The sequence below is a fragment of the Gracilinanus agilis genome, chromosome 2, assembly GCF_016433145.1.
Source record: "Gracilinanus agilis isolate LMUSP501 chromosome 2, AgileGrace, whole genome shotgun sequence".
Taxonomy (NCBI): Eukaryota; Metazoa; Chordata; class Mammalia; order Didelphimorphia; family Didelphidae; genus Gracilinanus; species Gracilinanus agilis.
The window spans coordinates 475,123,323-475,145,264 of record NC_058131.1 but is presented as its reverse complement, the minus strand read 5'-3'; the positions used below and the strand labels follow the sequence as shown (position 1 = coordinate 475,145,264).

General features: G+C 36.9%; 1 protein-coding gene across 1 annotated transcript in view; it reads left to right on the top strand.

The window, feature by feature from the left end:
- The window catches only part of SMOC1 (SPARC related modular calcium binding 1), a 249,322-nt gene that overhangs the window by 112,049 nt on the left and 115,331 nt on the right, over nucleotides 1-21,942 (top strand). The window contains exons 2-3 of the mRNA XM_044664914.1: nucleotides 16,823-16,988; nucleotides 18,020-18,132. Coding sequence (XP_044520849.1) covers nucleotides 16,823-16,988; nucleotides 18,020-18,132 — 279 coding nt within the window. The remainder of the gene's footprint in view (nucleotides 1-16,822; nucleotides 16,989-18,019; nucleotides 18,133-21,942) is intronic.

Genomic DNA, 21,942 nt, shown 5'->3' with positions numbered 1-21,942 from the left:
TGCCCCCTGGTGGGTGCTGCAGTGATCAATGAAGGAGGTGATGGCCACAGGTGCATTTGGGGGTAGTGAATAACTGTAAGGGGGTGGTAATAGTATATGACAGGGGGCCCTAAGTAATATTTTTTCTGGAAAGGGAGCGGTAAGCCAAAAAAATTTGGGAACCACTGATAGATATTAAAATATTCATCGTAGCACTTTTTTAATGCAAAGAACTGGAAACAAAGTAGATTTCTGTTGGTTAAATAAACTGTTAATGATTAAACAAATTGTGATACATGAATGTAATTGGATCTTTAGATTCAATTTTACACAAAAAAGAAAAAAATTTACACACACACACACATACACACAGACATGGAATTCAGAGAAAAATAAGAAAATTCACATGAAGTGATATCAGGAATATAGCAGAACCAACACCACCAATATACATTGATACAATATATCAGTTTATACAATAATGTAAGTGGAAAAAATAGTAGGATGAAACTTAAATTTGTATACTACCTAAGCTTGATTTGGGAAAATTGAAAGTGTGTTTCTCTAATTTTATTGCAGTGGTGGCGGCTTTGGGTATGGAATATTGTTTATGCTGTCAGGCACAGTTGATGCATTGTTTGGTTTTGGTGAACCATCATTCTCTTTTTCCTTTAGAATCTTTGTTATAGGGGTAGTACTCTGTGTAAAGGTAGAAGGGATGTATTCAGAAATGAACGCTTTAATACATTTCAGTACAAAAGGCTTCAATAAAAAATTAAAATAAAAAGAAAGTTTCAATTGAGGCAAGATTTTTTTTTAAAAACTCTAACCTCTAAAGAAGGGGGGAAAGAGTCAGATTTATATGCTTGGGTGATTATAGCAGTGACTCACATTTCCCTGACAACCCTCCAGCCATTGGTTGGCTCTGGCATAGGAGAAGAAAAGAACATAAATCACTGCCTATTTGCCAGGTAACACCATACTGCCTGGCTCTTGTACACTGCTGGCAACCAGTGAGGACTGCTGAGATCCAGGCTTGAGTGAGACATTAGTAGTAGAATGGTGGAGGAAACTAAGTAGGAAGGAGAAGGATTCTTGATTTCACCCTTAGTTACTGGGAAACTGGACAGAGAACATTGTCTTGGGCATAATCAGCATCCTATCACATTTTCATTCTATGCTAAACCTGTAAGTTTCCAATTTTAACCCAGCACATCCAGAAGGGATATTGTCCTACAGATGATTAAAATGATTAGTTTCAAAGGATGGCTATGTGTCAAAGTGGATCATAAGAGAAGAGGAGTCTCATACAGAAGAACTGGTTATAGTAGCAGCTTGGCTGCTGGGTTGGGGCTTATATCAGAAGCTTCAGACCACCTGTATGGAAACTGAATTTAGAGGTTTGTTAGAGCCAGTTCCAACCAGCCAATTGATTGTTAAATTTTCACTGGGAGTATTTATACTTTAGAAATCAGTGAATGCTACCAACTGGGATTATTGTTTTGTTGCTTTCCAAGACTTAAAAAATGATGGAGAAAATATTAATAATGCAGATTAGACTTAGGAGTGTGCCATGGATACATTTTCTCCACTGTAGAACTGGTTGGTAAAACATTTACCAGCTCACTCCTGGTTATGACTCTATTTGAAGTGGAAGGCATAGAGAATACAGATAGTAGTCATCTCAGAAATAAGTTATATAAGGCAAGAGTTTGTTGCACGAGCAAAAACCACTACTCCTTGAAAAGCCAGACTTGCTTAAAACACTTAGTAATAAAGGTGTTGTTAAGTAAGTGCTTCCACAGGGAATGAGATTCCAGGCTATAATTACATAATGATAAACACCACCACTATCAACACCATAATAGCTATCCTTTATATAGTATTAGAAATTATGTGAAGTGCTTCACATTATTATGTATTATCTTATTTTACATGCCAATAGTGCTTCTATATTCTTCATATGTTTATTCTTACATGTAGGACAAGATATCTATTATGGTTCCTATCTATATAAATATGACTTATTAATGTAATCCTCTTAACTGTCATAGTTTTTGTCAGATATGTCAACATCTGAAATGGTAATAATGTTATTATCTCATTTGTTCTTCTCAACAACCTGATGAGATAGGTATTATGATATCAATTTTACAGATAAGGAAACTAGGACCGAGAGTTTAAGTGACTTGTCCAAGGTCATAGAAATGGAAAATGTTAGGAGGTAGTATTCAAACTGAGTTTTTTCTGACTCCAAGTCCAGAACTCGTTTTGGACACTTAAATGTTAAAATCATGAGTGTGTATTAATTCCTACCTCTTCTTATCTAAGTCTTATTTTCTTCTTTGAGTAGCTAACATTTATATAGCACTTCACAAATATTATCTTATTTGATCATCACACCAATCCTGGGAGAGAAGGGCTATTATTATCTCTATTTTAGAAAGAAGGTGACTGAGACAGTCAGAGGTTAACTGACTTGTCTAGCTAGAAAGTACCTGAGGCTGAACTTGAAATTAATTCTCCATGACTCCATATTGAGCACTACCCACTACATCACCTAGAACAGTGATGGTAAGCCTATGGCAAGGGTGTCAAAGATGGCACACAGAGTTCTCTCTGTGGGCATGTGGCCGCCACCCCCCCCCCCCAAGTTTGTTACTAGAAAGACAAAGAGACTCTGGCAGAGCTGCTCCCTTCCCACTCTGCTCTGCCTGAGGACATTTATCACTTCATCAGTCCCTCTTCCCAGCAGTCCACTGGGAGTGCTTTCTCCCTCCCCTGTATGGGGTAAAGGAGTGGGGCATACCTGGCACTCAGTGGGGGGATGGGCAAAGCATTCAGTGGGGGGTGGAGTGGGGATGGGTCCCTGTACTTCATCTCTAAAAGGTTTGCCATCACTGACCTGGAATAATGAGGGAAGAGAAAGTCTGTAGCTAATTAAAAGGCTTGTTCTGCTACCTATTTTCTATGGTTTCCCTGATCCACATCAATAGACCTTGACCTAAGGCTAGGAGGCATCTTTGTAGTTCAATGAGCATCAGCATAAAGATTCATTAGGGCCCACTTCCAAAAAAGATCCCTCATTTGTAACAAAAAAAAGTATAATTAATAAAACCAGATCAATATATTTGCCGTATTTTGATGAGGTATGCATTTTTTTACCTAAAGTGTAGGTGGAGAATCTCCCTCTGAGATAATGCTCTATCATCAGTTCTACAAAGTTGTGATTGCATTGACCAGTGTTCTGATTTCCTTAGTGATTTTTTTCTCTTAAATTAGGGTGATCACTGAGTAAAATTTATCTAATTGCTATTATTATCATGCTGGATACTATCCCAATGGTGTGCTCATTGGGTTTACCAGGTAGGAAACTTACCAGGAAGTTCCAGGAATCAAATATGAAAACCGGTTCAATTATAAAGTGATATAAAATGTTAAGAGCTGGGAGAGTACTTTAGATATCAATTGTCCAATGTCCACATTCTACAGATGAGAAAACTGAGACCAAAAAGAATTAAGTAACTTGTTCAACATTACATAGTTACTGATAGAACTGGGACACTCTTGACTCCTCATATAATTTTCTTTTACTTACATTTTGGTCTCTGAACCAAGACTCAGTGGTGAGTTGTGAATGTTCTTTTCTCTCTGTTAGTCAGATAACTCATGGTGTTACAGTTACCTCTTGGGGATGACAAGGGGCATTTTAATTTCTTCCAATCATCCTTCTTTCACATGTTATCCAGATTCCTCTCAATCTTAGTTACATTCTAGCTTATTCATGTATTGTTAGACATTTTAGTTTCTTTATTTTTAGTTTATTTTTTGTAGTGTTTATAATTGAGCACTATTAAAAATTAAGCCTAATCAGCTCAAAAAATACAATGAGATTTTTACTTTTTTGTGATTAGTATTCTATTGTTAAAGCTTTTTGAAAAAAAATGCTAGACTATCACATCATCCCTCCAATCTACCTGTAATTAGATAGGGAAAATGAGCAAACAATCCAAAAAGCACCTAACTCTAAAGAATTTTTATGGACACAAAGAGCAAGGTACAGACACAGAAGGGGACAGTGAAAGCAAAAGAAACACATGCAAAGTCCAAAAGAAAAATACAAATTGGACACAGATTCTGGAAGCACTCAAAAAAGACTTCAAAAACAAATTAAGAGAGGCAGAAGAAAAGTGGGAAAGAGAAATGAAAGTGATGCGAGAAGATGTAAGCCAATTGAAAAAGGAGGACCAAAAACTGACAGAGGAAAATCAGATCTCAAAAATCAGAATTGGCCTTCTAAAAACTAATGATTTTATGAGAAATCAAGAAATAATAAAGCAGAATCAAAGGAAGGAAAAACAGAAGAAAACATGAAATATCTTATTGATAAAACAACTGACATAGAAAATAGATCTAGGGAGATAATTTGAGAATTATTGGATTACCTGAAAGCCTTGATCAAGAAAAATCCTTGGACATCATATTACAAAAAATACTACAAAAAATTATCAAAGATAACCCAGAGATGTTCAAACAAGAAAATAAAATTGAAATTGAAAGAATTCATGGATCATCTACAGAAAGAATTCTTCAAATGACAACCTCTAGGAATATAATAGCTAAATTCAAGAGCCACCAAGCTAAGGAGAAAATTTTTCAAATAGCCAGAAAGAAACCATTCAAATGCCATGGAAATACAATAAGAATCACACAGGACTAGCAGCTTCTACATCAAAAGGCATGGAATATGATATTCAGGAAGGCAAAAGATTTGAGTTTACAACCCAGAGTCTTCTATCCAGTGAAACTGAATGTATTCTTTCAGGAGGGAAATGGACATTCAATAAGAAATAAAATTTCCAAGCATTCCTGAGGAATAAGCCAGACCTAAACAAAAAATTTGAAGTCCAAACATGAGACACAAGAGAAGCCTAAAAAAGAATGATGAATTGGAGGGATTTCTATATGAACTGGAAAGACCTCCAGCAATTGATGCAGAGCAAAAGGAGCAGAACCAGGAGAACATTGTACACAGAGACCAATACACTGTGGCACAATCGAATGTAATAGACTTTTCTAATAACAGCAAAGCAATGATCCAGGAAAATCCAGAGGAAGTTATGAGAAAGAACACTATCCACATCCAGAGAAAGAACTGTGGGAGCAGAAACAAAGAAGAAAACATATGATCAATCATGTAGTTTGATGGGGATATCATTAGGGTTTTGTTATTAAAAGATCACTCTATTGCAAATATGAATAATATATAAGTAGGTTTTTGAACAATGATACATGTATAACCCAGTGGAATTGCTTGTCAGCTCTGGGAGAAGGGAGGGAAGAGGGTTGGGAAAAATCATGAATCATGTAACCATGGGAAATATTCTAAATAAAAAAAAATTATGATGCATTTTTTAGGTTTTATCACAGCAAATATATTCCAAAGTATACCTAAAGCACCTCATCATAGGCATGATTCACATTGAATTGATTGTGATGAGCTAAAACATCCAAATCTCAACATATGATATTCGTGATCATAGACAATGGCTCTTGATAGAACTGCATATCTAATCTTCCTCAGACTTAAAGACACACCCTCATGAGATCAGAAGAACCCAAGATTGAATGAAGCCAAATGTTTCAGTCATTCCAGGAGAATTCTCAAATCCTCCTGGCAGAGTCAATGGAAGAGTATCCAGGGATTCTTTAAAATACTTCATTTGCTGCTAGTATAAATAATCAAATTATTTCAGCTGTATTTTTAAAATATAATACTTTTAAGGTTGCATATACTCATACATTGTCATTTGATCCCTGTAATAATTCTATAAGGTAGAGCCTATTTTAAAGATGAGAAAACTGAGTTGCGGAGAAATTACTCCAGTACTACTAGAAAAATAATTTTAAACCACTTCTCTTGTTTCTGTCTAGCTTTCACGTATTCATTATGCTGCTTATTATTCCTTTTTCTGTTAGCAGGAATAAATACTCTTATCCAGGGAGGTGCTGGTAAATGTTGAACAGCAAGTTCTCTATAAAACAAACAAACAAACAAACAAACAAACTGTCCAACTATATATGTGTATATACTTTAAGTTTTTGTCTTCATTAACATTTTCTTCTTCACTTTTTAAAGTCTAGACCAGTTATTCCCAATATGTAACCTTCTCATATCATAACGCAATAAAAATAATAATTAGTAAGGGCACATGGACAGGCAAATCAAAAAATAATTGGAAATTAAATAATATGATTCTCCAAAACCAGTTAGTTAAAGAAGAAATCATAGAAATAACCCAGTGGAATTGCTTGTCAGCTCTGGGAGAAGGGAGGGAAGAGGGTAGCATTCCTTTCCATAAATCCCTCAGAATTGTCCTGGGTTATTGCATTGCTGCCAGTACAGAAGTCCATTACATTCGATTTTACCACAGTGTATCAATCTCTGTGTACAATGTTCTCCTGGTTCTGCTCTTTTCACTCTGCATCAATTCCTGGAGGTCTTTTCAGTTCACATGGAATTGCTCCAGTTTATTATTCCTTTGAGCACAATAGTATTCCATCACCAGCATATACCACAATTTGTTCAGCCATTCCCCAATAGAAGGACATACCCTTGTTTTCCAATTTTTGGCCACCACAAAAAGCGCAGCTATAAATATTTTTGTACAAGTCTGTTTATCTATGATCTCTTTGGGGTGCAAACCCAGCAATGCTATGGCTGGATCAAAGGGCAGGCAGTCTTTTAGAGCTCTTTGGGCATAGTTCCAAATTGCCATCCAGAACGGTTGGATCAGTTCACAACTCCACTAGCAATGCATTAATGTCCCAGTTTTGCCACATCCCCTCCAACATTCATTACTCTCCCCTGCTATCATTTTAGCCAATCTGCTAGGTGTGAGGTGGTACCTCAGAGTTGTTTTGATTTGCATTTCTCTAATTATTAGAGATTTAGAATAATTTCTCATGTGCTTATTGATACTTTAGATTTCTTTATCTGAAAATTGCCTATTCATGTCTCTTGCTCATTTATCAACGGGAATGGCTTGATTGTTTTATACAATTGATTTAATTCCTTGTATATTTGAGTAATTATACCTGTCAGAATTTTTTGTTATAAAGATTTTCCCCAGTTTGTTGTTTCCCTTCTGATTTTGGTTGCATTGTTTTGTTTGTACAAAACCTTTTTAATTTAATATAATCAAAATTATTCATTTTACATTTGGTAATTTTTTTCTAACTCTTGCTTGGTTTTAAAATTTTCCCTTTCCCATAGATCTGAGAGGTATACTATTCTATGTTCACCTAATTTTCTTATATTTTCCTTCTTTATATTCAAGCCATTCATCAATTCTGAATTTATATTAGTGTAGGGTGTGAGATGTTAATCTAAGCCTAATCTCTCCCATATTGTTTTCCAGTTTTCCCAACAGTTTTTGTCAAATAGTGAATTTTTGTCCCCAAAGTTGGGTTCTTTGGGTTTATCATACACTGTCTTGCTGATGTCACTTACCCCAAGTCTATTCCACTGATCCTCCCTTCTTTCTCTTAGCCAGTACCATATCGCTTTTATGACCGATGCTTTATAGTATAGTTTAATATCTGGTACTGATAGGCCCCCTTCCTTCACATTTTTTTTCATGATTTCCCTTGATATTCTAGATCTTTTGTTATTCCAAATGAAATTTGTTATAGTTTTTTTCTAATTCAGTAAAAAATTTTTTTTTTGGTAGTTTGATAGGTATGGCACTAAATAGGTAAATTAATTTGGGTAGAATGGTCATTTTTATTATGTTAGCTCATCCTCCCATGACCAATCAATGGCTTTCCAATTGTTGAGATCCAGTTTTATTTGTTTGAAAGTGTTTTGTAGTTGTTTTCATATAATTCCTGTATTTGTTTTGGTAGATAGATTCCTAAGTATTTTATATTGTCTATGGTGATTTTAAATGGTGTTTCTCTTTCTACCTCTTGCTGCTGTGATGTGTTGGAAATATATAGAAATGCGGATGATTTATGTGCATTTATTTTGTATCCTGCAACTTTGCTAAAGTTGTTGATTATTTCTACTAGCTTCTTAGTTGATTCTCTAGGATTTTTTAAGTATACCATCATATCATCTGTAAAGAGTGATAGCTTAGTCTCCTCATTGCCTATCTTAATACCTTCAATTTCTTTTTCTTCTCTAATTGCTACTGCTAGGGTTTCTAGTACAATGTTAAATAATAGAGGTGATAGTGGGCATCCTTGTTTCATGCCTGATCTTATTGGGAAGGCTTCTAATTTATCCCCATTGCATATGATGCTTATTGATGGTTTTAGGTATATACTGTTTATTATTTTTAGGAAAGGTCCTTCTATTCCTATATTTTTCAGTGTTTTCAATATGAATGGATGCTGTATTTTGTCAAAGGCTTTTCCAGCATCTATTGAGATAGTCATGTGATTTTTGTTTGTTAGACTGTTGATATGGTCAATTATGTGGATGGTTTTCCTAAAGTTGGACCATCCTTGCATTCCTGGTATAAATCCAACCTGATCATAATGAATAACCCTCATGATCACTTGCTGGAGTCTTTTTACTAGTATTCTGTTTAAGATTTTTGCATCTATGTTCATTTAGGGAGATTGGTCTATAGTTTTCTTTCTCTGTTTTTGATCTACCTGGCTTTGGGATCAGTACCATATTTGTATCATAAAAGGAGTTTGGTAGAACTCCTTCTTTGCTTATTATGTCAAATAGTTTGTATAGTATTAGAATTAGTTGTTCTTTGAAGGTTTGATAGAATTCACTTGTGAATCCATCTGGTCCTGCTGATTTTTTCTTAGGGAGTTCTTTGATGGCTCGTTCAATTTCTTTTTCTGATATTGGATTATTTAAGTATTCTATTTCTTCTGTTGTGAATCTAGGCAAGTTATATTTTTGTAAATATGCATCCATCTCACCTAGATTGCTATTTTTATTGCCATATAATTGGGCAAAATAGTTTTTAATGATTGCCTTGATTTCCTCTTCATTATAGGTGAGCTCTCCCTTTTCACCTTCGATACTGATGATTTGGTTTTCTTCTTTCCTTTTTTTAATTAGATTGACCAGTACTTTGTCAATTTTGTTTGTTTTTTAAAAGTACCAGCTTCTAGTCTTATTTATTAATTTAATAGTTCTTTTACTTTCAATTTCATTGATTTCTCCTTTAATTTTTATAATCTCTAATTTGATGTTTAGCTGGGGATTTTTAATTTGTTCACTTTCTAGTTTTTTTAATTTGCAGGCCCAGTTCATTTATCTTTGCCCTCTCTAATTTATTAATACATGCATTCAAGCATATAAATTTCCTCCTGAGTACTGCCTTAGCTGCAACCCACAGAGTTTGGTAGGATGTCTTATCATTGTCATTCTCTTCAATGAAATTATTGATTATTTCTATGATTTCTTCTTTAACTAACTGGTCTTGGAGAATCATATTATTTAATTTCCAATTATTTTTTGATTTGCCTGTCCATGTGCCCTTACTAATTACTATTTTTATTGCGTTATGATATGAGAAGGTTACATTTATTAATTCTGCTCTTTTGCATGTGTTTGCAACGTTTCTATGCCCTATTACATAATCAGTCTTTGTGAATGTATCATGTACAGCTGAAAAAAAGGTTTATTCCTTTTTGTCCCTGTTTATTTTTCTCCACATATCAATTAAATCTAATTTTTCTAGGACTTCATTCACCTCTCTTATCTCTTATTTATTTTTTGATTTGATTTATCTAAATCTGAAAGAAGAATATTTAGATCTCTCACTAGTATGGTTTTATTATCTATTTCCTTCTTGAGCTCTGCCAGTTTCTCCTTTAGGAATTTGGATGCTATACTGTTTGGTGCATACATGTTGAGTACTGTTATTTCCTCATTGTCTATACTGCCTTTTATCAAGATGTAATTACCTTCCCTGTCTCTTTTAATCATATCCATTTTTACTTTGGCTTTGTGAGAAATCATGATCGCCACTCCTGCCTTCTTTTTCTCATTTGAAGCCCAAAAGATTTTACTACAGCCCTTGACCTTAAACCTGTGTATGTCCACCTGCCTCATATGTGTTTCTTGTAGACAACATATGGTAGGATTTTGGTTTCTAATCCACTCTGCTATTTACTTCCATTTTATGGGCACGTTCATCCCATTCACATTCAGAGTTATGATTATCAGTTGTGTATTCCCCAACACTTTGGTATCCTTTCCTAGTTCTACCCCTTCTTCTTATTCTATTTCATTTTAAACCAGTGGTTTGTTTTAGACAAGTCCCCTTTTCCCCCTCCTTTGATTTACTTCCCTTTCCAACCCCTCCCTTATTATTCCCCTCTTTTTATTTTTTAAGGCCAGTGAATTCCCAATCCCCTCTTCCCCCCTCTCCCTTTTTTGACCTCCCCATTCCCCTGCTCCCCTTGGTTAATCCCTTCTGACTTTCTCAGTTGGGTTAGATAGAATTCTATATCCCAATGAATATAGCTACTCTTCCCTCTCAGGGTTAATTACACTGAGAGTAAGGTTTAAATATTACCTCTCATTGCTCTCTTCCTCTCCTTTTTATAATAGCATTCATCCCTTCCCCTTCACATGCTCTCTTTTTGTGGTATAGAATATCCTGTTTTTCTTATTCATTCAAGTTTCTCTTCATGCCATCTACTATTAACCCACCTCTCTTTTTTTCCTTGCCACGCCTCATCTTAGACCATTTAGTGCTCCAACCTCTCCCTATGAATAATGTTTCTAATTACTATAATAGTGAATACAGTTGTTGAAAATTACACATAATATTTCTCCATATAGGAGTACAAATAATTTGATCTTATTAAGGCCCTTACAGAGGTAAATTTAAAAATAAGAATTTTCTTTCTTTCTCCTCTGTTTCTTATTTTTATTACCTTTTCATGTTTCTCTTAGTTTTTGTGGTTGGATATCAAACTTTCCATTTAGTCCTGGTCTTTTCTATGCAAATACTTGGAAATCTTCTATCTTGTTGAATGCCCGTATTTTCCCCTGGAAGTATATAGTCAGTTTTGATGGGTAGGTGATCTTTGGTTTAGACCCAGTTCTCTTGACTTTCTGAATATCACATTCCAAGCCTTGCGGTCTTTTAGTGTGGAGGCTGTCAGATCCTATGTGATCCTGATTGGTGCTCCTTGATATCTGAATTGTCTCTTTCTGGTTTCTTGTAATATTTTTTCTTTTACTTGGAAGCTCTTGAATTTGACTATATTATTTGACTATATTATATTCCTGGGCGTTATCTTTTCAGGGTCTAATGTAGAGAGTGATCTATGGAACCTTTCAATTTCTATATTGCCCTCTTGTTGTAGAACTTCAGGGCAGTTTTGCTGAATAATTTCTTTTAGTATGGAGTCCAAATTTCTATTAATTTCTGCTTTTTTTAGGAAGACTAATGATTCTCAAATTGTCTCTTCTAGACCTGTTTTCTTGATCTACTACCTTCTCATTGAGATATTTTATGTTTCCTTCTATTTTATCAGTCTTTTGACTTTGCTTTATTTGTTCTTGCTGTCTTGAGAGATCATTGGCTTCTAACTGCCCAATTCTAGCCTTTAGAGACTGGTTTTTGGCTAAAATCTTTTCGTTTTCCTTTTCAGTCTGGTCTATCTGGTTCTTCAAGGCTTCCAGCTGGTCATTTCTGGTCTTCAATTTGCTTATAAATTCATTTGATTTCTGAGCCTCATTTTTCAAGTGCAAAATTCTGCCTTTTAAACTGTTATTTTCTTGCCAGATCTCTTCCATCTTTCTCATAATCTCAGATTTGAACTCTTCAAGATCTTGTGACTCTTTTTCATTTTTCTGGGAAGATTTGGATGTCTTTAATTTTTGTCCTCCTCTGTTTTCTGGGTTTTTCCTGTGCAGAAATTATCAGGTGTGAGAGCTTTTTTCTTGTTCTTCCTCTTTATTTCTTGGGCCTTGCTTGGCATCATTATGCTTTATCTGCCAGAAGTCTGAGTAAGGCAATCTGATTCTCTTTTTATGGAGTTAGGGAGCAATTTTTTGCCTGAGACTACTTTGTGAGTCTCTTGGCTTCTCCTGCGGTCTCTGGTCTAGCTGTTTTCAGAGTCGAGCCCCGATGTTTCTAGCCAACTGCCCAGAGCCCAGAACTTGGCCCATTCTTGCTTCTTCACCTGAGATTTTCCTCTGAGTCTGAGCATGTTGGGCTCTGTTGCTGCCTCTCTCAACCCCACTCCCATGTTCAAGGTCTGAGTTTTCCAGCCACCTGGGCTCTTAGATCTTGCTGCTCTTAGGGGCAAGCTCCTAGTATTGCCAGTTAGCTGCCAAGGAGCTAGATTTTGTGCCCCTCTCACTCTAACTCTGGTGCATAGCCTCTGACTCTGGTACTGTGGGTGGGATGCGAGAGGGTTGATCTGCTCGCGTTTTGATGGGAGCTATTCCACCCCCCATAGCGTGGAAGTGCCCAAATCCCATATGCCTTTGATACTGCACCCTATTGTGGGGTCCCTTCTTTCATCTGGATTTGTTTTTTTTTGTCCTTTGGAGGTACGCTATATTGGTTGGTAAGGAGAGAAAGTCGCCCAGCTTCTACTCAGCCACCATCTTAACTGGAAGTCCGTCAACTGTAGATTTCTACAAACTAATATAGATCAATCCCATTAAGCTAAGATACTTTCTCAAACACACCATTCCCTTTAGTGCCCTTCCGCAGAGATAGGAGTAGAGAACATTTCGAAAATTCTAAAATTGGGCAGCTAAGTGAATAGAGTGAATAGAGTGCCAGATTTGGAGTCAGACTCAACTTCATGAGTTCAAATATAGCTTCAGGTATTTACTAGCTGTGTGACTCTGGGCATGTCACTTAACTCTGTTGGCCTCAGTTTCCTCATTTATAAAATGAGCTGGAGAAGGAAATATCAAACTACTCTGGTATCTCTGCCAAGAAAATTCCAAATGGGGTCATGGAGAATCAGACATAATTGAAAAACAACAACAGCGACAAGAACAAATATTGAAATTGAGTTGCCTACTATATATTTTAAAGTTTGAAAAAGACATCAGGCAAGATAATCAAAATATGTTGTTGGAGAATCGTCAATTAATTATGTAATTAATATAATTATTTTATTTATTATTTTGCTTTTAGATGATGAAAGGGATGATTATCAATAGCTTAAAACTGATTGTATTTTATCAGGTTTTCCTCAAGTATTAGTATTCCCATTGTACAAATGAAGAAACTGATGCTTAAAAAAATTAAATTACACAGGAACAAACTAACATGCTTAGAAATAATAATGAGTTTCTAATTAATCCTTTAAAGTTTGCAAAATATTTTACATATATTATCTCCTTTAATTCTCACAACAACCCCAGGAGGCAAGTGCTTCCATTTTACAGATGGAGAACCTAAGGTTGAGAGAAATTAAGTGACTTGGGTCACGCAACTTTTAAGTCTATAAGGTAGGATTTTAACTTGCATCTTTCTGACTCTATGTCCAGCTCACTATTCATTGTATCACCTAGTTAATTAATCATAGGTGAGAGAGAAACAACTAGTTTGAATAATCCATAGAAGCAACCAGGTGTATGAAATTTCTCTTTGTATGCTCTACTTGGTATTTTTCTCCTCCAATGAAACTATGCAGTGTTTAGCAGCTGTGTGACATTAGATAAGTCTCTTAATGTCCTTGGCCTTTGGTTTCTTTATCTGTAAAATGAGGGGTTTAAACTAGGGGGCTACAAATCTATAACCCTACTAAAAAAACTCATATAGGGTTTCCCAAAAATTTTAGTGCAATTTTAAGCTACTTAAGCTTTAACAATTAAAACTTTAATAATTAAACATTTTACTAGTTTAAACTGCACTAGGATTCTTGGGACACCCTTCACAGTAAGAAGTACCTATTGAATTGATTGAAATAACCACTTGTATTTCCATGGATGTCAATGATACATGGGAAAGGCACAGACAAAGGGGATGTGACTGTGACATCATGAGACTCTACTGTTTCAGGTGTTTTCTTGATGCTCTTTCTTTTTTTGGTAGTAGATAAAAAAGGATTAATCCCATTTCACAAAGAAACTAAGTAATGTATGGCAGCTCTTTGTTCCTGAAGCTATCCTATAATGGGAAATACTCCATTTTCACCCTGAAATTCAGATCTTTGACCTTTAGTAGTTTACTTTTGGGGACACTGACAGAAAACAGTGATTGGGAATGCCAGTCTCAGGAAACTATCCCAAGGGAAGATGTTTAGCCTGGAGAAGACTGAGGAGAGGCATAATAATAACTGCCATTTATAAAAAGGAGTAGATGTGTATGGTTTCAAGATAGTGCTAGGACCAAACAAAGCTCGCGAACAGTGCAACTATTTGCCCTATTGTCAGAAGTATAATCTCAGGCAAAAAGTTGCCTTGGGGATGGAGGTGTAAGTAGACCAATAGTCCACAAGGTAGGACAATAGGTCCTGAAAGAAGGCTGTTTTGGCAATGGGACCCTGGGATCACTAGCCTCAGGTTCAATAAGGAAACAGTGTCATGCTGTCTGTTTATGGAGAGCCACAGATAAATAAATATTCCACCCCAAATCCAACTCCTGCCCAGAGGCGGAGATATTCTGAACCTTGATTGTTGAGAAAGCATTTCTCTTCTGGACAATTGAATCTCGAACAAAATTCTGATTAGCTTTCTTCTAGTTTTGGTTCTGTTCATTACATTGGACAAATCACTTCCTCTCTCTAGACCTCAGCTTTCTTAGTGGTAAAATGAAAGGTGCTGGATGGCCTCTAAAGTGCCTCTTGACTCCAAATCAGTAATTCTGTGTTCTTGCCTTTTTTTCATCAGTGGCAGTAAAAGGAGAGAAGATGTAGCAGAAAGAACAATGGAGAGAAAATGGGGAGGACAGCTAGGTAGCTCAGTGGATTGAGAGCCAGACCCAGAGATGAGAGGTCCTAGGTTCAAATTTGACCTCACATACTTCCTAGCTTTGTGACCCTGGGCAAGTAACTTAATCTCCATTTTGCCTAGCCTTTCCCACTCTTCTGCCCTGGAACCAATATACATTATTTATTCTAAGATGAAGGGAAGGGTTTAAAAAAAAACATGGAGAGAAAAGCAAAAAGAAAACTTGAATCCATGTCTCAGCCCTGCTTCTTAGATGTGTGGCCTTATCTTGGTTTCAGTTTCCGCATATCTAAAATTAAGGAGTTGGATTAAGTGATTTTATAAAGTATCTTCCAACTCTGACTGTTTCTATACAAGTATAGATTAGATGCTCATATGTCAGAGATGTTGTAGATGGGATTTCTGAATAGGGTGAATAGGATGTTGTACTAGATAATTTAATTATAAATACATTAGATAATCTAGATAGTTAACCTGGTAGGAATAGAGCACTGGACTTGGAGTCTGTGATGTGATGTGAGTTCAAATCATACTTCAGATATTTATTAGTTGTGTGATCATAGGCACATCACTTAACCTTTTATAGACTCAATTTCCTTATCTATAAAATAGGGGTAATTCTTGCTCTACCTATTTAATAGAATTGGTATAAAGAAAATGTGCACAAGTTATCATTGTGATTTATTGTTGTTTGTCCTTCATTTTCAAAGAGGACCAATAAATTACATCATGAGGTGATTCTTGACTTGTGTGTGAATTAGATTTAAGTGAAGCAGAATTGCATGAAGTCATCAGTGTAAGAGGGAGAATTTAGGTATTTTATAGATATGTATTTAAAATGTGGCCGCCAGGAATCAACAATTCAGATTGATTCCATAATTAAATCAGACCCAAGTCAGCATCGGGTTGAGGCAAGTTTATTTACAATTAGGAAGGTAACAGTATAGGAATAAAGAGAAAGGGAGAGGCTAGTCCAGGCCTGCGAATGCCTGGACTAGAGAGAAGGTTAAAAGGCTAAATAAATGAAGCTGCAAGCCTCAAGGCCTAACAACCAGATAGGCTAATGCCTACTTAAGGCAGAGTTTAGAAGTGGCCTAGATGGCCCAAGGAAGTCAGCCTAACTTATCCACGTGACCATGCTAAGTAGAAGCTGCCTGAGGTCTCAGAAGAGGTCCTTCAGCACCAAGTTCAGAGCGGGAACTGCCTCCACAGGAAGTAACCAACTTATTTAAAGAGATAGTGTTTCTCCTCACTTCCCATGGGTCCACCTCTAATTCAAGCGGACAAATGGCAGTCTCTACATTGATTTGGACTGCCCAAAGGGCAGCCCCTTGTTCTTGATTTGTTACTTATTGTCACGTGTGGGTAACTCGTCTCCCCTCCCCACTAAGGGAGGTGAGGATGACATCATTTCTATGCCTAGGGTAGGTAGATTTTTGACTATGAATCGGCTAGAGTTAATTCCATTTACACATCAGCCTCATTTTCTCTTCCAGATTCATTAAAGTCCAGCAGCAAGGCAAAAGTTAGGCCATCTGGGGGTGTGATTTACTATTATATATAATATCAAATGCCCTTTCCAGGGCAGCTAGATGCTATGTCAGATAGAGTTCTGGGTCAGGAAGAATCATCTTCCTAATTTCTAATCTGGCCTCAGGCACTTACTAATGGGGTAACCCTGGACAAGTCACTTTACCCTGTTGGCCTCAGTTTTCTCATCTATAAAATGAATGGGAGAAGAAAATAGAAAACCATTCCAGTATCTTTGCCAAGGAAACTCCAAATGAGGCCAGGAAGAGTCAGACACGACTGAACAACAACAATGGCCTTTTCAGTTCTGTTTCTATGATTTGGTGCCACCTTGGGTGAACTGATATTGCCCATGATGTATTTACTATGGTTTCTTTTTCTCTTTCCTCTCTTCATCTCTCCTAGTTTCTGATAAGTGATCGTGACCCTCAGTGTAACCTTCACTGTTCCCGGTCTCAGCCCAAGCCACTCTGTGCTTCAGATGGCAGGACTTATGAGTCAATGTGTGACTACCAGAGAGCCAAGTGCAGAGATGCAGCCTTGGGAGTGGTACATCGAGGCAGGTGTAAAGGTAAGTGTGTACACTCTGAATAGAGTGGGTGAAGTGAAAGGATAAAAGAATCCTAAATTATAAAATATTATAGGTCTAATCATATGGGAACCTTAGAGGCTATCTAGGATAATTCTCTGAGGTTCAGGAAAATTAAGTGACTTGTTCAGGATCACAAAGGGGTAGTGTTAGAGATAGGATTTGAACTCAGATTTTCCAACTCCTGAAGTGATCCTCTTCCCTCTATATGACACTGCCTCCCACAGTCCCAGTGTCTTCTCTGGCAATATTTTTATAAACAAGCACTGGATATATTTCCTTCTTCTCCTTTAATTTCATCAAAGGGAAGGATAAGATGGAGAGAGCTCCTTCATTTAAAGGATGAACTATATTTCTGAACTATTAAGTTTACCTGAAAAAAAGTTGGGGAAGGAACTGTTGTCCTACTTTTTTTTTCCTAATTGAAATTTATAAAATGCAAGCTCTTAATGGATCTCAGGGGCAGCTAGGTGGCTCATCAGATAGAATACCAAGCCTGGAGTCAAGAAGATTCATTGTTCCGAATTCAAATTTGATCTCAGACACTTACTAAATGTGCCATCCTGGGCAAGTCACTTAACCATGCTGGCTTCTGTTTTCTCATCTATAAAATATATATGGGGTTGGATACAACTGAAAAACGATGGAGAAGGAAATAACACACCACTCCAGTATCCTGTCTTTGGGGTCACTAAGAATCAAATACAACTGAATAACAATGAGAAGAAGGCCACCCAGATAGTAAGTAATGAGTCAGGATTTGAACTTAGGTCCTGGTATTGCTCTTTCTACTGTCTTCCTCTATATGTATTGGTTACTTCAAATTTCCTCTAATGTTCCCAACAGTAGCTTTCCCCTAATCTGCTTCTGATGGAAATTGGTCATTAAATGGTCTTGATTAAAGAGCTTTAATCAAAGAGCAACTCTTTTCAGTGGTTTTTCCCAAACTCACTTTCTTCTCTGCCTTAAGTTACTTATGATCCAAGGTGAGATTTGGTCTACTCTGCTTTCAGATGCTGGCCAAAGCAAGTGTCGCCAAGAAAGGGCTCAAGCACTGGAGCAAGCCAAGAAACCCCAGGAGGCCGTGTTTGTACCTGAATGCAATGAGGATGGCTCTTTCACACAGGTAAGCGCTTTACCACCACTCTTTCCAGGTTCATTTTTTTAAACTGAGGGTTAAAGGAGATTCCTTCTTCCTTTTGGGGAAGAGAGCAAACATTTTTCCTTTCCTATTTTATAAGGCACTAGGCGATTCCTCTCTTCAATACTTTCTTGGTCATCTCTATTTCTTCTTTCTTCTCCCCTTCCCCACTGTATCTTGCCAGCTGGCAATGGAATTTTTAAGAGATGCGTGAAATGGGGAGCCAGGAAACCTGAAATTTTTGATCCTCTTCCTCCCTGCGGGATGTCTCCTCTGAATGCCAGGCTTTCATTTGTCTCCTCTGTCAAATGTGTTCTGATTTTTTTTTCTCATGCTTTGCCAATTTTCATGGAATTTTTCTTTCAACTACCCTCTTCTTCCCTTCGTTCCTCTGTCTTCTTCCTATACAGTTCTTTACTCTTCTCTGACCCACCCCAAAGTTCTTTAGTGAAACATTGTCCAATTTGAGTTCAATAGGAATCTTTTTTCCTAGAAAAGGGAGGAGAGTAGGGTAGGTTGTAGTTTCCAACAATCCTCTGGTTAGTGTTCTGTGTGGAGGTTATTCTAGCTATGTTGATGTTGGCATGGAGTATTTATAGAACACAGGGCTATGGTGGTCCAATTAAATGGTCCTTTGATAAAGGATTTGGTCTGCCTCCCTCCCCACCTCCTCATAAAGGTGTAGCTTTCAGAGATGAGCCCTATGAACCTAGCTGGGCCAGAGAGATTGGTGTAAGGATAAAAAAAAAAGCTGAGCTGGGTGAGAATTGTGCTCCTCTCTGGCAAGAACTCTGCAGCTTTTTGAAATTAGAGAGGGTCATTAAGTAAAGACAGTTTTTCCTGATCTCTTCTCTGTCAGTAATAATTTTTGTTCCCACCCTCATCCAAAATTTCATATAGTATTTTATGCTACTTTTAATTTTTATTATGACTTATTGATGAAACAATTCACAACCTGACCCCCTATTTTTCCAGACATGCTACTCTTTGAGATCTTTTATGATGGTCTTTGCATGAAATCCATTGTTTATAATTTGATTTAGCATTTTTGTGTCCACTCTGTGTCTTTCCGATGTCCTTTGGATGACCTGAAATTTGGATTCTTTGGAGACTGCAGTATTCTGTGATTCACCATATCACAAGTAAAATATGAGTGTTCAAAAGACGGGGTTTTATTTCCATGGAGGTGCTTAGGGATCTTGAAAGCACCATGCTATTTCCCAAATATATTCCAGAAACCTATTTTCTCCTATTTAGTTGTGGGTCCAGCACAGTGATCATCTGTACCGTCTGTCCAAGATGTTGGAAATGATGAATAAACTCAGTGAGATTTTTCTCCAACTGCATGTCATAATCTGAATAATAGTTATTAATCATCGACTTTGTTTTTCATATGTAGTGTGTTAGGCTGAGGTCTAAAATAGTTGAGAGTCTTATTTAAGAAACTGCAATGTCATGAGGCTTTCAACCAATGTAATATACAGATAAACACAGCTGTAAAACTCCTCTCTCCACTCACATGTATAGGGAAATAGCTATGCTCTATCCTTCATTTATAGTGGCAAATTAAAAATCTTTGGCAAGTACATGTCTTTTGGCTTTTTACATGTCCCTTCATCAAGTCCCTAAGTATTTATAGAGTGCTTGCAGTGTGTCAAGCACTTTGCTATGTTATGGGAATCAGAGAGAAAATAGCCTCTGCCATCAAGGAATTTATACTGTGATTGTGGGGGGGGGGGATATCATATAGGAAGCTAAAAAGGAAAGTCAAGTAGGAAGGTACCCAGATTGGGAATATGGTGGAGAAAATATAGCAATACAGGAGTGGAATCTGGAAAGGAATGAAGATAGGGCTAGTATGGGCATTTTCCATAAAATACAGACTGACCAGTCTGAGTAAGGGACCACAGGGTCAGAGTGTACTTTGAGCATGAGTAGGCCAATGATGTCTTGAACTTCCAGGATGAGAAAGCTGCTATGGCATGAAGGAGAAAACCTATAAAAGGAGTGGAACTTGGAAGAGGAATGAAGATAATGATGGAGTCAACACTTTCTTTAAATTGTTTTTTTTTCCTTATATGAGCAACAACACTTGATATTACTTATTGCTGGTTATTGAGTAAAATTTTCTATTAAGTCTAGCTATTTGATACTTTATTCTGTGCAACAGAATCAGTATGGAAGGAAGGTGACTCAAGAGTACCACATCTTCAATCATTTTACAAAGCAGTAATTATCAAATTTTTTTGATACTAGTTAAAAAATAGAAAAGTCAATTAGTGGACAGATTAGGAATTCATGATTCAGAAGAGAACTAATAGTAGTAGAGTAGTTTATAATAAACCAGACTATTGGGATAAGGACTCATTTTTTAACAAAAACTTGTGGGAAGACTGGAAAGCAGTTTGACAAAAATTAAATTTAGAGAGACATAGCACACCTTCTACCATAAGAAGCTCCAGATGGATACATAGCTTAGATATAAAAGGTCACATCAGAAACAAATTAGTGAAGCTCAGAAGGAGATACTTTTTGAAATTATGGATGGGAAAGACTTTGTGACCCTATAAGGAATAGAAAGGATCACAGGTCATAAAATAGGTAATTTTGGTTATATAAAACTGAAAAGCTTTTGCAAAAACAAATATCACTGCAGCTAAAATAAGAACAAAATGAGAAAATTTTGGGGAAAATGTTTGTAGTAAATTTTTCTTTTTTTAAAACATTTATTAATATTCATTTTTAACATGGTTACATGACTCATGCTCCTACTTTCCCCTTCACCCCCTGCACTCCCCCCACCCATAGCCGATGCACATTTCCACTGGTTTTAACATGTGTCATTGATCAAGGCCTATTTCCAAATTGTTGGTAGTTGCATTGGTGTGGTAGTTTCGAGTCTACATCCCCAATCATGTCCACCTCAACCCATGCATTCAAGCAATTGTTTTTCTTATGTTTCCTCTCCTGCAGTCCTTCCTCTGAATGTGGGTAGCGTTCTTTACCATAAATCCCTCAGAATTGTCCTGTGTCATTGCATTACTGCTGGTACAGAAGTCCATTGCATTCAATTTTACCATAGAGATTTTACCATAGTCTCTGTGTAGAGTGTTCTTCTGGCTCTGCAACTTTCACTCTGCATCAGTTCCTGGAGGTCTTTCCAGTTCACCAGAAATTCCTCTAGTTTTGTATTCCTTTGAGCACAATAGTATTCCATCACCAGCATATACCACAATTTGTTCAGCCATTCCCCAATTGAAGGACATACCCTCCTTTTCCAGGTCTTTGCCACCACAAAAAGCGCAGCTATAAATATTTTTGCAAAAGTCTGTTTCTTTATAATCTCTTTGTGATACAAACCCAACAATGGTAGGGCTGGATCAAAGGGCAGGCATTTTTTTATAGCCCTTTGAGCATAGTTCCAAATTGCCAGCCAGAATGGATGGATCAGTTCACAACTCCACCAGCAATGCATTAATGTCCAAGTTTTGCCACATCCCCTCCAACATTCATTACTCTCCCCTTCTTTCATTTTAGACAATCTGCTAGGTGTGAGGTGATACCTCAGAGTTGTTTTTTTTTTTTTTTTTTTTTTTTTTTTTTTTTTTTTTTTAATTTTAAACCCTTAACTCCTGTGTATTGACTTATAGGTGGAAGAGTGGTAAGGGTAGGCAATGGGGGTCAAGTGACTTGCCCAGGGTCACACAGCTGGGAAGTGTCTGAGGCCAGATTTGAACCTAGGACCTCCCGTCTCTAGGCCTGGCTCTCAATCCACTGAGCTACCCAGCTGCCCCC